This window comes from Paramisgurnus dabryanus, chromosome 10, assembly GCF_030506205.2.
Source record: "Paramisgurnus dabryanus chromosome 10, PD_genome_1.1, whole genome shotgun sequence".
NCBI classification, from domain to species: Eukaryota; Metazoa; Chordata; class Actinopteri; order Cypriniformes; family Cobitidae; genus Paramisgurnus; species Paramisgurnus dabryanus.
The window spans coordinates 2,999,194-3,015,369 of record NC_133346.1 but is presented as its reverse complement, the minus strand read 5'-3'; the positions used below and the strand labels follow the sequence as shown (position 1 = coordinate 3,015,369).

At 38.2% G+C, this 16,176-nt stretch overlaps 1 protein-coding gene across 2 annotated transcripts in view; it reads right to left on the bottom strand.

Annotated features, from left to right (window-relative positions):
* Nucleotides 1-313: 313 nt before the first annotated feature.
* The window catches only part of cnnm4a (cyclin and CBS domain divalent metal cation transport mediator 4a), a 29,495-nt gene continuing 13,632 nt past the window's right edge, over nucleotides 314-16,176 (bottom strand). For both annotated transcript variants that reach the window (XM_065263431.2, XM_065263441.2), the window contains 2 exons: nucleotides 9,259-9,434; nucleotides 314-8,833 (listed from right to left, as the gene is read on the bottom strand). In XM_065263431.2, the coding sequence (XP_065119503.1) occupies nucleotides 8,435-8,833; nucleotides 9,259-9,434 (575 nt within the window). In that variant the 3' untranslated portion in view covers nucleotides 314-8,434. The remainder of the gene's footprint in view (nucleotides 8,834-9,258; nucleotides 9,435-16,176) is intronic.

Below are 16,176 nucleotides of genomic sequence, written 5' to 3'. Positions count from 1 at the left end.
AACGGGATGGCCTATAAACCACGCCCACAATAGCGCTGCAAAGCGCCAGCATCTTCTCAAGGGTGTTTGGAAAACAACCAGTTTGCTTTTGACAGAGAGAGATCGACTTGTTTTTCATCATCGACGATTCTAGAGTAGTTTAGTTTGAAAAAAAAGTTACAGAAACAGGGTTTTTGAGGTAAATACTAGCCATAATGTCAGACCTGGTAAAAGTTTTACCGCTGTAAATTAGGCTACATGACTATTTATCATGCACCAACATTCTCCCATCGTAATAAAAGACGTCCAAACACAAACTGAAAAGAGTTTTTTTTAATAAAGAAACATGTCTCTTAGATTTACCATAATTAACAGATTCCAAAAAAATATATAAAATACCATACACGTTATTTTAAATAGGAGCAAGAGTTCACTGGGGTACCGTACATGAGCTCTTATAACAAGAGCAATCAAAAAGACGACAAAACGGAAATCTTTATAAATAAGAAATACCAGTGAGTTATGAAATACATTTCTCATACATGTTGTCGTGGCTAGAAGGGATACAACTACGGCCAAAATCTCCTGAAATCTCGACGGGGTAAAGTGCTGTTTTAATCCCAATCCTACCCCCAAACCTAATCTAAACCAATTTTTTTACGGGATTTAGGACGTAGAGTACAATCTTACCAAAACCGTTGTTTTTATCCTAATTCTGCCCCTAAACTCAACATCTCGCGAGATTTGGCCGTAGCTGTATCCCCTCTAGCATGAACCCATACATGTAATGAAATAATTTTTAGTGGTTTTAAAGAGAAAAAAATGGCAGGACATTTCAGAAAAAACAGTGCCAGTGAATTCCAGCAGGAAACATGATTTATTAATGGAAGACAACTGTGTTAATTCATTATGTAGTAAACCCAAAACAAATATCTCAAAAGGGTTTGGCATGCTGTGCAAGATCTGCTGAAAGGGCAACTTATAGATAATGACCTCAAAAAAGTAAATAATGCACAGTGGAAATAACCGTTTCCTAAAGACGCACATTTACAATCTTTAACCTCCACTGTGGTGCAATGAACAAACAGGAGACACCTCTGGAAAAGCCAGAGACACGAAAGTCAAACTTCCCTTCTGTTGAGTTTCACAAGAGAAAAAAAATCTTGATCATTAAAAGCAGATTACTGACATGGATTAAAAGCCCAACATGCCTTTCAAAGGAATTTCATTCGTTCGGAGGTCCCCCATCATACAAAAGCACAAACTAAAAACACCACGGGAATTAAAATAGAAAAACAAAAGTGCAAAGGCTTTGGCTGACATATTTCTCATACATTTAATTTCATTTAGTGTTCCAACTTTGGTAATGATACAACATCTTCACTACGGTACAAAGTTTGAGCTTGAACGCCCATCTTCATATTTTGGTTTCATTTAAACTAAATACTAGTTATATTTTATACATGAAAATGTCAGTTGAGGTAAAATCCAACTTATTTAGTCTCTCACTGTGCAATAAAACATTAAATATCTTAAAAAAAATAAACAATTTATTGCTTTAGTTTAGGTCTATAGAAAGGCAACAAAATGATACACAACTTATCAGACACATACTGTAATTAATTAAATTTAACAAGCAAAACATAAATAAAAATAGGGACATTTCACCGAATCAGTGCCATTTGCATGTTGAAACTTGTCAAAATTGAATCTAAATCTACTGAATCTAATAAAACACATGGGAATGACAAAACAAGCTCTTAAAAATGCATGAAGATGGATGCATTTTAATAACAGGACTTAAAGTAACCATGCAAAGTTTTTAGAATGGACTTAGTTAGCACATACATGTGAAACCTGGGGATAAAATAAAAAATATTTAAAGCAAAGATAGGATATGCAGCCACACAAAAATGCAAAAAAGAGAGAAAAATTAAGGTTCAGATAAGGTCATTTAAAGGTGCAGTGTGTATTTTTTTAACGATCTCTTGATAGAAATGCAAAATAATATACAAAACAATATTACCAGGGGTGTATAAAGCCTTTTTATAATGAACCGTTATGTTTTTATTACCTTAGAATGAGACGTTTTTATCTACATACACCGAGGGTCTCCTTACATGGAAGTCGCCATTTTGTGCCACCATGTTTCTACAAAAGCCCTTAATGGACAAACTTTTTTACTAAGTTGTCTCCGTCTATGACATGTTTTTCCAGTGGCGGCTACTGTAGCTTCTCTGTGCGTCTCAAAAGCAAAGGGTGAGCAGTGGACTGAGCCATTGGTTGCAATTCGCAACCTCACCACTAGATGCTGCTAAAATTTACACACTGCACCTTTAAGGTATAGAAATAGAGAATAGGGACACACAACAAAGGCTGTTTTTGTCGGTGTTCTATATAGTTTTAGTTAAGGTTTTAAATGATAAATTTGCAGTTAGGTTACATGAAAGAAACACTTTAAAAATAAAAAGTATTTTAGAGTAAATTTTCTCGCAATTTTATACATTGAGGGGTGATTTCCCGGACAGGGATTATCTTAAGACAAGACTAGGCCTTAGTTTAATTATTTTAACAAACATACCTTACTAAAAACATTACTTGTGGGCATTTTGATGCAAAACAAAGAGTACTGAAGTATTTTAAGATATGTCAGTTGTTTTCAGTTTTTCAGCTCTTAAATTTATTTGAGTTTAGGACTAGTCTAATCCCTGTTCGGGAAACCGCCCCATAATGTCTATGGGACAGAAATTGCACCAGTTCGGTGGAATGGCCCAATTGTAATCCATATTAACTTTCACAAAATAAGCCATTATTTTATATTCTCCAACATTGGGAAATAAATACAATTTATGAAAAAACTTTATGCATGCACTCGTGTACTTGCAGTATAACTATCAGACGGGAATTTGAAGTCTAGTGCAGTAATGATGATGTCATCACATAATAGATGAGATATTTCTATTTTGGGTAATAGAATCAAAATGAAATGTACAATTTCACTTCAATTTACAGTGTTATGTTTCGTAAAGCACCTGTAATGCTGGTCTGTTTCTGAAGACAGAGATGTATTTTAATTGTTTTCTGAATTAAACAGAGAAAAATAATCAGAAACACGTCTGGGTCACAACATTTAAAAGGTTAACTGATATATTATAATATTTGTAAATATTTATACATAATTTTAGTATTTGTTGTACAGCCTTTATTCTAATTTGATAAAAAAAAGTGTTGTTTTTCTGTACTGGAAGTTACTAAAGAATTAAAAAACAACCTAAAGACATCAGACATATTACAGTATAAAGAAATTCTTTGGAAATGTGATCATATGAGAAAAGTTTCACATTGCAATAAATATGTTTATCTTTGGGCAAAACATTCCTTGTCATTAGTTACTCGTAATTTTTGTGTGAAATCTGACTCAGACTTGTTTACCCGCAGTGTTTTTATATTGGTGGTGGTGTTATTTTGACTTTAAAATGAGAATGACATCATTCTTCTACAATAGTGTTATTGTATACTAAATATACAAGTTGTCAGCTGCATGTATGGATCAAATAAAGATACCAAAATAAATACTTTTGTATATACACACACACATTTAAATAATATGTCATATTTTTTCTATCAATGGTTATGCAATAGCAATGACTTGCTATTTTGTTGTGGTCTGTGCTACGTGGATCGCACTGTTCCACAGAGTTCTCCAAATCTCTGACCAAATCTCTGACCCTGACCTGCTAAAGAGAGATGGCCTCCATCCGTCTCCGGAAGGTAGTGCTATACTCTCTAGAAATCTGACCAATAGTCTTACTTTTGATATAGTCTGACTATCCAGGGCCCAGGTCAGGAAACAGACAGATCGGCTTACCCATCAGTCTGTTAGCTGCCTTGACATGTCAAGATCACATATATCCCAGCACATAGAGCCTTTTTTACCAGAGTACCAACACATCTCGACTGTGTCTGTTCCTCGAACAAATAAATACAGAGCACCGTCTACCTCGTCTCGTACAAATCTTATTAACATAAAATTAGAACACAATACACTAAAAGATGAAACTCAAATGTTAAAATTCGGCCTTCTTAACATTAGATCGCTTACCAATAAAGAACCTATTATCAATGAAATAATTACTGACCAAAACTTAGATGCACTCTGTTTAACAGAGACCTGGCTTAAAGCAGACGATTACATCAGTTTAAACGAATCCACCCCACAAGACTATTATTATAAACACGTTCCTCGCCTAAAAGGGAGAGGGGGTGGTGTAGCTACAATATACAACAAAATGTTCAAAGTAAACCATAAATCAGAACTAAAATTTAATTCATTTGAAATAATACTGTTAAACATGGAAATAACTGATCGTAACAACAAACAGCTTTCGTTCATTTTAGCTACCATATATAGGCCTCCGGGCCACCACACAGATTTTCTTAAAGAAATAGCAGACTTCCTATCTGAGCTTACAGTCACTGTAGACAAAGCTCTTATCGTTGGTGATTTTAACATCCATGTGGATAACTCAAAAGATGCATTAGGACGTGCGTTTATGGATGTTCTAAATTCTCTCGGTATTAAACAAAACGTGTCTGGACCCACGCATACTCGTAAGCACACATTAGACTTAATTCTGTCACTCGGACTCAATATTAATGACATCGAAATATCACCCCAGAGCGATGCCGTTTCAGACCATTGCCTTGTGTCATACACAATACTTCTAGATAGGACCGCTCAGTCTACAACATGCTACAGATTAGCCAGAACAATAATTTCCACCACTAAAGATAGCTTTATTAGCACTCTTCCAGACCTGTCTCAAATGAAACATGTAGCAGATAACCGTGAAGATCTGGATATTATAATAGAAAACCTGAACAACGTTTGCTCTAGCACGATGGATGCCGTTGCTCCCATACGAAAAAAGAGAATCAAAGGAAAAACGCCAGCTCCATGGTATGACCATCATACTGCAGCCCTTAAAAAAGTAGCTAGAAAAATGGAAAGAAACTACCGAAACACAAAGTTAGAAGTATGGCGTTCAGCATGGAAAGAGAGTGTTCAACACTACAGACAGGCTATTAAAACCGCCAGATCTACCTATCTCAGTACGCTTATTAAAGAAAATCATAACAACCCTCGTTTCCTCTTTAGCACAGTTGCGAAACTGACTAGAAACAAAGAACAAACAGAAACCAATAGTAAATTCCAACACAATAGTAACGACTTCATGAACTTCTTTACTAACAAAATTATTTCTATTAGGGAAAACATAGAAACTACGCAAGCAGCCACCACTCAACCCAATAGTACATTTACCACTAGATTATCATACGAACATCTTGAGTCATTTAAACCTACTACAATAGAAGAGCTCTCTAAATTAGTAACGTCATCTAAATCATCGTCCTGTATATTAGACCCCATTCCCACAAAATTACTAAAAGAGGTATTTCATGTAGTGTCCGACTCGGTACTAAATATCTTTAACTCATCGCTAGAATTAGGATACGTTCCAACAGCTTTCAAACTAGCAGTTATTAGACCGCTCATTAAAAAACCAAACCTTGACCAGGGAGATCTTAATAACTTTAGACCAATCTCAAATCTACCTTTTCTTTCTAAAATATTAGAAAAAATAGTGGCAAGCCAGCTACGCACATTCATAGCGAATAATAATACATATGAAAAGTTCCAATCAGGATTCAGGCCCCACCATAGCACAGAGACAGCGCTGCTTAGAGTTACAAATGACCTCCTATTAACATCCGATCGTGGTGAAATCTCAATCCTTATATTACTAGACCTTAGTGCAGCCTTTGACACAATAGATCACAGAATCCTACTCAATAGACTAGAAAACTATGTTGGCATCAGTGGTCAGGCGTTAGCCTGGTTTAGATCGTATCTAACCAATCGATATCACTTTGTTTATGTAAATGAGGAAGAGTCACATCACTCCCCCGTTAAATACGGCGTACCTCAGGGATCAGTTCTAGGCCCTATCCTATTCTCGTTATATATGTTACCTCTAGGAGACATTATCAGGAAACATAACATAAGTTTTCACTGCTATGCGGATGATACCCAGCTTTACATCTCGTCACATCCTAGCGAAACCCACCAGTTTGCTAAGCTAACAGACTGCATTAGTGATATTAGGGACTGGATGGCACATAACTTTCTTATGCTAAACTCCAATAAGACAGAGATACTTATTATTGAACCAAATCGCTCCAAACATAATATGTCAGATTACAAGTTGCCCATAGATGGCTGCACGGTGGTGCCATCTTCCACGGTTAAGAATTTAGGCGTAATGTTTGACAGCAATCTATCTTTCGATAGTCATATCTCCAACGTCTGCCGCACAGCATTTTTCCATCTTAGAAATATCTCAAAAATACGCCATATGCTGTCTGCATCAGATGCAGAAAAGCTTATCCATGCTTTTATGACCTCTAGATTAGACTATTGTAACTCGTTACTCGGGGGATGCCATGCAAATCAGGTAAACAAGCTACAGCTGGTTCAAAACGCCGCCGCAAGAGTGCTTACTCGATCTAAAAAGTATGACCACATTAGTCCAATTCTGGCATCTTTACACTGGCTACCAGTTAAATATCGCATACAATTTAAAATATTACTAATCACCTACAAAGCCTTAAATGGCCTAGCGCCCTCGTATATAAAAGAACTACTATCAGAATACAATCCACCACGTAAACTGCGATCACAAAATTCAGGTTACTTAATTATCCCTAGAATATCAAAAGTGTCTAAAGGTGGTAGATCCTTTTCCTATTTAGCCCCTAAGCTCTGGAATGATTTACCAAATAATGTTCGAGTATCAGACACAGTCGATCAATTTAAATCTAAACTTAAGACATTCTTCTTTAACAAAGCATTCACATAGAATGTCCAGTAAATGTACTTTTCCCGCAGTAGTTATTTTGTCTAGAACAAAGCACTCACATACCTCATACGGGTAATTTACTCTTGCCGCAATAGTTAGCCTGTCTGGAACCGAGCTGAATTAAACCACTATAATGTATGACACTTGCATTACATGCGAACGGCCCCTACGCTAATAGAATTCTGTTTTTGTCTCCCTGTCTCGTCCTCGACTCTGAGGACAATGAGACAAACAGACCCAGTTCCTGTTGCTGTGAAGGTCATCGCACCACTAATCAACTGGCTGTCCTTCAACGTGACGCCCAACCGATGCGCGACCAACGGCCACCGGCTGAACCAGTTTAATCCGCTTACACGCTTCCTATCCCTACCGTGTCTATATATTATAAATATAAATACTAATCTCTCCCTAGGGTTTTTTGTCCTTCTAGGATTTTTTCCCATTGGGTTTTCTCCTAGGGGGTTTTTTAGTCCCAGGGAGAGTCAGCCAACTTTGGCTTAACTTAGCACTTTACTGTATACGTTACATTATTAATATGCTCGCTTACACGGTTTTTTATCCTTAGCCGCTATATTCTACTTCTTATACTATGTATTGATTTTCAATGTTCTCCTCTACATCTACTCATGTAAAGCTGCTTTGCAACAATTAACAATTGTGAAAAGCGCTATATAAATAAAATTGAATTGAATTGAATTGAATCTCGCCTGCGTCAGCAAATTTTTCTATATTTACAAAGCTTGCCTTCACGTTTGTCACGTATAGAGCTACAATATCACAACGGCGCTACGTCATGTAGCAAAATTCACCAATGAACTTGGCAAAACTTTCTCTTTGAAAGGAATACAGTTTGTGCTAAAGGTGATCTCTACAAACTTTACCAATTCCACGGACTTCCCATGGAGTCTCAAAGTGCTCTTAAATGTTCGAAAAACAACAGCATACGAATAAACGTATGCATTTGGGTCAGACACATTATAAAAAGTGCTTATTGTACAATAATATTATGTTATATACTGATGAAACGTACACGTATAATGCCACGTTTTGCTAAGGGCATCGCTACAGGTCGCATGCCAAATACACACCAGGAAACTTTAAGCGAGGAGTGCCTATGATATTATACATTTAAATAAATACCATGCAACAACAGACAGACAGAGGCCTGAATAAAACATAAGTCACCATAACTATTCGTGAACAACTTAACTTCCGGCTGAACCTGCAGTCCCTAAAAATCACAGTGAAATTATTAACGCTGAAGATAATGCACTTTTTTGACATCTAACCCTAAGTGTCTTGTTTTTTTAAAACTTCTTTAATTCATATCGAAAGATCGAAGTGTAGATCGGAAAAAGGGAATGAGAAATTTTCCAAAACACATCCTCACCAGTATTCATGCTCATGCTCGGTTGCTGTAGTCGAGTCTTAGTCAAGACCAAGTCCTGGATGTGGACTCGATGGTCTTGACTCGAACTCGGATTGCATGCGGTCACCTCTGGAGCCCTGCACGACAGAGCCCCAGATTATTTTCGTCAAATGGTACTCTCTGTATGCGCGTTGGTATGCGCGATGGTGTGGACGGGAGCGTGTGGGCGCGTGTGAGGGTTGGGGAAGAACGTTGGGCTTCTGTTGCCAGGGGTATAAGGATTGGAGTGACTGTGAGGGATGGGACTGGAGTTAGAGTTGACCTTCTGGCTGGGCCGACGTTTAGACAGGCTGTTTTTGTCATTGAGCAGCGAGGTCGTCTCATCGGGGCCGTTCTCTTTGGGAGGCGACAGCGCTGGTGTGTGGCTCACGGTGATGGGAGGTATGGGAGGTGTAGATGATGGTAGTGGTCCGGTATCCAATCGGGTTTGGCTGCTATCGGGAGACTGCTGGGTGCTGTCCAGCTTTGACGCCAGGAGACCGTTTTGGTACTGCGAGCGAGTGACCTGAAAATAAAGAAACGAAACCTGCTTAATAACTGCTGAGTGATAGCAACGGCAGATACATTTTTACATTATTAATGCATTAAGCAGATGATTTTATCAAAAGTAAATTATATTGCATTATCAGGTTGGCACCCATAACCTTTTACACTGATGATAACAATGCTCTACCGGTTAACCTACAAGAACACAAGAGCAATATATTCCCTGGAGCTGTTCTTTTCATTATTTTGAATACAAACACAATCATTATTTTAGCATTTACTCAAAACAAACTACAAACAATGTCCACTAAACATGGCCGTCAGGAATGAACATACGCTACTGTAACATTTTGGTTACGTTGCCAGCAGCAATAATCCAGTAAACAAAGCACCGATAAACAAAGAGCATGATATTATCACACTGAACTGTAGAGGTTAACTCACCTTGAAAAACTGTAGGTCGGTGAGGGCTCGCACGTTAAAGTCAGGGATGTATTGTGTAGACGGGCTGTTGTTGAGCTGACTGTTACTGCCACTGATGGACAGCGAGTCGACTCTCTCGGTGTAACTCAGAGACGCTGAACGATTCAAACCACTCAGATGAGACGGGGAGCGAAACTCTGAAATGAACAGTAAAGCTACATCAGATCATGCTTGCCTACACACACACACACACGCACGCACGCACGCAGACACGCACACAAGCATATGTGGTTTACAGGGCAATTCCAAAGACGTGATGCATTTTCTACTGTACATACTGTATATTCTATTCCCCTAACCTACCCCAATCCCTAACCCCAATGTCACAAAAACCTGTTGGCAGTCTTTAATCTATGAAAAAGTTCAATTTAGTATGTTTTTTAGCTGTTCGGTTTATGGGGACACATCCTTTGTCCCCGTAAACCATGTTTAAAGCATAGAAACACTATTCATGTCACCGTAAACCACATATGCCACCCCCTCACACACACCTCTAACATATAAACCCCACACATACAAGAAATATTCTACACACAGAAACCACACACATCATAAACACAACACAAACACCACACAGAACACATACAACTAACACACACAAATCATAAAAACCACACATACACCACACACATCATAAAACCACACATAAACACCACACACTGACCATATACAGCACACATACAACAAACAAACCACACACAGACACTACACGTACAAAAATCACGCTAACAGACCATAAATACCACAAAGAGACACCACACGCATCATAAAAACCACACATAAACACCTCGCACACAGACCATAAACAGCACACATACAACAAACACACCATACGCATCATACAAACCACAGAAACACCACACACAGACCATAAACACCACTCATACAACAAACACCCCACGCATCATACAAACCACAGAAACACCACACACAGACCATAAACAGCACACATACAACAAACACACCATACGCATCATACAAACAACAGAAACACCACACACAGACCATAAACACCACTCATACAACAAACACCCCACGCATCATACAAACCACAGAAACACCACACACAGACCATAAACAGCACACATACAACAAACACACCATACGCATCATACAAACAACAGAAACACCACACACAGACCATAAACACCACTCATACAACAAACACCCCACGCATCATACAAACCACAGAAACACCACACACAGACCATAAACAGCACACATACAACAAACACACCATACGCATCATACAAACCACAGAAACACCACACACAGACCATTAACACCACAGATACAAATAACACACCACATGCAGCCTACAAACCCACAAACACCACACACAGACCATAAACACCACACATACAACAAACACACACCATACGCATCGTACAAACCACCAAAACACCACACATACAACAAACACACCACACACAACATAAAAACACACAAACACCACACACATACCATAAACACCACTCATACAACAAACACCACACACAGCATAAAAACACACAAACACCACACACAGACCATTAATACCACACATACAACAAACACACCATATACGCATCATACAAACAACAGAAACACCACACACAGACCATAAACGCCACACATACAACAAACACCCCACGCAGCATAAAAACACCACACACATACCATAAACACCACACATACAACAAACACACCACACACACACAGCATAAAACACACAAACACCACACACATACCATAAACACCACTCATACAACAAACACCCCACGCAGCATAAAAACACACAAACACCACACACAGACCATTAATACCACACATACAACAAACACACCATATACGCATCATACAAACAACAGAAACACCACACACAGACCATAAACACCACACATACAACAAACACCCCACGCAGCATAAAAACACCACACACATACCATAAACACCACACATACAACAAACACACCACACACACACACACACACACACAGCATAAAACACACAAACACCACACACATACCATAAACACCACTCATACAACAAACACCCCACGCAGCATAGAAACACACAAACACCACACACAGACCATTAATACCACACATACAACAAACACACCATATACGCATCATACAAACAACAGAAACACCACACACAGACCATAAACACCACACATACAACAAACACCCCACGCAGCATAAAAACACCACACACATACCATAAACACCACACATACAACAAACACACCACACACACACAGCATAAAACACACAAACACCACACACATACCATAAACACCACTCATACAACAAACACCCCACGCAGCATAAAAACACACAAACACCACACACAGACCATTAATACCACACATACAACAAACACACCATATACGCATCATACAAACAACAAAAACACCACACACAGACCATAAACACCACACATACAACAAACACCCCACGCAGCATAAAAACACCACACACATACCATAAACACCACACATACAACAAACACACCACACACACACACAGCATAAAACACACAAACACCACACACATACCATAAACACCACTCATACAACAAACACCCCACGCAGCATAAAAACACACAAACACCACACACAGACCATTAATACCACACATACAACAAACACACCATATACGCATCATACAAACAACAAAAACACCACACACAGACCATAAACACCACACATACAACAAACACCCCACGCAGCATAAAAACACCACACACATACCATAAACACCACACATACAACAAACACACCACACACACACACAGCATAAAACACACAAACACCACACACATACCATAAACACCACTCATACAACAAACACCCCACGCAGCATAAAAACACGAAAAAAAAACCACACACAGACCATTAATACCACACATACAACAAACACACCATATACGCATCATACAAACAACAAAAACACCACACACAGACCATAAACACCACACATACAACAAACACCCCACGCAGCATAAAAACACCACACACATACCATAAACACCACACATACAACAAACACACCACACACACAGCATAAAAACACACAAACACCACACACATACCATAAACACCACTCATACAACAAACACCCCACGCAGCATAGAAACACACAAACACCACACACAGACCATTAATACCACACATACAACAAACACACCATATACGCATCATACAAACAACAGAAACACCACACACAGACCATAAACACCACACATACAACAAACACCCCACGCAGCATAAAAACACCACACACATACCATAAACACCACACATACAACAAACACACCACACACACACAGCATAAAACACACAAACACCACACACATACCATAAACACCACTCATACAACAAACACCCCACGCAGCATAAAAACACACAAACACCACACACAGACCATTAATACCACACATACAACAAACACACCATATACGCATCATACAAACAACAGAAACACCGCACACAGACCATAAACACCACACATACAACAAACACCCCACGCAGCATAAAAACACCACACACATACCATAAACACCACACATACAACAAACACCCCACGCAGCATAAAAACACCACACACATACCATAAACACCACACATACAACAAACACCCCACGCAGCATAAAAACACCACACACACATACCATAAACACCACACATACAACAAACACACCACACACACAGCATAAAACACACAAACACCACACACAGACACAACAAACACACAGACACTACATAAATGCTATACACAGACACAGGCTGTCACATACACATGACACAAATACACACAATTTATAAACAGCACACACGCCAAGTTCGCCAACACACCCCACATACAATGACGCACACACACACACACACACACACGCGCACACACACACACGCACACACCAAGTGAGTGCAATGGCGCACATCCGTAACCATACACGTGGCGACAACACAATCCATATAAAAAATGTGCAAAAGAATCATGGCAAAACAATTCAAACACTCGATTTGTACGCTCTCAGAAAAAAGGTACAACAGTTGTCACTGGGATGGTACCTTTTAAAAAGGTCCCAATATATACCATTGTGGGTACAAAAGTGTACTGTTTGAAAAGGTACCCAGTGCCAACTTTTCTAGCTTTTTTCTGAGAGTGTAAAACCACAAAACAGGGAAATGACATTGGTGAGCCAGGGAAAGTGACAACAAATACACAACCAAATCTGTTCACATTTGAATATAAAGGTTATTGCAAATGATTGGATGCCCATTATAGACTTTTAAGGCAGTTTTATGTGAGGAGAATTAGTTTAGTAGTTTAGTAAAGAGACAGGAGCTCAATGACACAAAATGTCAAGCTCAACTCTAGACGTTTGGGTTGTAGTTTATACACCAGCACCACCTAAAGGTGAAATTACAATCTGACTGCAGTCCGAAATAAATGCTGACTTTCACAGATAAATGTTATCAGATGTTATTTCAGTGCCTTATCAGACATCATAAAGCACAATATCACATACAGGATTACACATGCAAGATTTCCTTGTGCTATTCTGCACTTCAATATAATGTTTTTGGTGAATGGTTATTCTTTAAAGTTTGATTTTATGTCAAAAACACTGTACTGTGACAAAACTAGAATGTTACTTTATGATCAACTGTTTATCATGCACAGTTTGTTGATCACAACAGGAACTTTCTAGTTTTTGTCTAAACTGAGCTGTAAATATCTTAAACTGTAAGGTTTGAAACAACAAACAATGACTTAACCAATCATCATGGTGATATCAAAAGATTGCCTTAGTATTTGAATATATACAGCTGCTGAGAGGTTTACAGACTGCTCACATTTAAAAGATTTAATTTGATTAAATCTGTGGTCAAAAATAATTAAAAACATTTACAGTTAAACACTTAGCAGAACCTTTTATTCAAAGCACCCTGAGGATCGAACCCAAGATCTCTGTGCCGCTAATGCAATGCTTTACACAATACTCTAGTGATTATTATTTTATTAACCTTTATTAAACCCATGGAGCCGTGTGGATTGCTTCTGTGAAAATCAAAAGCACCATTCACTACTATTATAAGCTAATATAGCCTTTACAGCCAGGATGTTTGCTAATATATAGTTGTGTTAGTCAGAAAAAAGATAATCATACATCAAAGATGGCTTAAGGGTATGTAAATCACAGGGGATTTTCATTGTATCCATTTAAATGGAGCAGTCACATATTCGAGGTATAAGAGCAGCACATTTGCTAGTATAATCTGATACCAAGGCAACCCAGAAGGTTTTAGGGTCACGTGAATGTTTTATTCAGTTTCACAGGGTCAGGTGAGATGAGATGCGGTCAATATGTTAGGGGTTAGAGTCAATGCCAAAGTCTGTCCAGCAAGTTTCCATTTTATTATCATTATCAGACACTAAATAAATCAAAATTTACATGTACAAACAGTACGTTAGTGAGATCTACATTTGGCTCGGTTTTTAACACTGATAGGCCTCCTTGCTTCCCACCTTAAATTCATAGGTGACTGATCTGATGAAGTGATGCAGACCGGATACTTTAATAAACCACCAAAAATAAACAGTACACTCAAAAAGTCATTTTATATAAGTAAAAGTAAATATAATCAATACACAACCTTGGGTTGAAACATGTTTTGGAGTTTATCTAACATTCAATACTACCTTAAAATCCAACATCATACACTAGTGACCAAAGATGATGCCCTGAAATCTTTGCTCTTTTTTCAAATATTTTATTAAAGATGCATTCGAAATTTTGTATTCATGTAGCATTGATGTGTTTAAAGTATAAGATAAATTTAAAGGTGCAGTGTGTACATTTTAGCAGCATCTAGTAGTGAGGCTGGAATTGCAACCAACGGCGTAGTCCACTGCTCACCCCTCGCTTTTGAAACACATAGAAAAGCTACGGTAGCCACCACCGTACAAACATGTCATCGTTGGAGACAACTTAGTAAAAAAAATTGTCCACAGTGGTTCTCAAACTGGGGGCCACGAGATGGTGCCAGGGGGGCCCCAGTTTTATGACATATTATATGATACATTAATTTATCATGAATTCTGTGTAATTAAACCTAAAAAGAAATAAGGCCACTATTTTGTATACTTTAATATGTTTTATCTAATTAAAATGTTACATTTTAGAACAAATTTGTCATACATTTTCTTTTGGGGGGGCCGCGAAGGAATGCACCGTATACAAGGGGGTCGCATGGTGAAAAAGTTTGAGAACCACTGCGTTAAGGGCTTCTTTAGAAATATGGCGGGCCCAAATGGCGACTTCCATGTAAGGGGACCCTCTGTGTATGTAGATAAAAACGTATCATTCTAAGGCAGGGGTGTCAAACTCATTTTAGGCTGTGGGCCGGATGGTAAATAACGCCATGAAGTGCGGGCCGGATAATTTTTTTAAACCTTAGTGTGCTGATAATTGTGTTAAAATTAACTTATTAATTAACCAATTAATTAGTTTGTTTAGCAAGAAAACCAGAGAAACACACAGCTCTGTGAAAACTACATTTCATAAGGTCACACTCATACTGTATATTATACACACAAATTTACATCTGAACAAAACCCACTGGCCTTATAGGTTGAAAAGCTTTAATTTAACTTCTTTTGCCTTAATGCCAAAATTATTTGTAAACCATTCACTTTTCTTTGGAATATATTTGTAATGAGAACAGTCATTTAGAAAATGCTAGATGGGGCAGTGGCCCAAACCAAAAATGGCACTATGGGGGGTGGTACTATTATTAGGGTTTTAATAAAGTATTATAAATATTATGTGTTATATTACTAGCATCAACTTAGACAAGTGATTATAATGGGAAATGTAATAAGAATT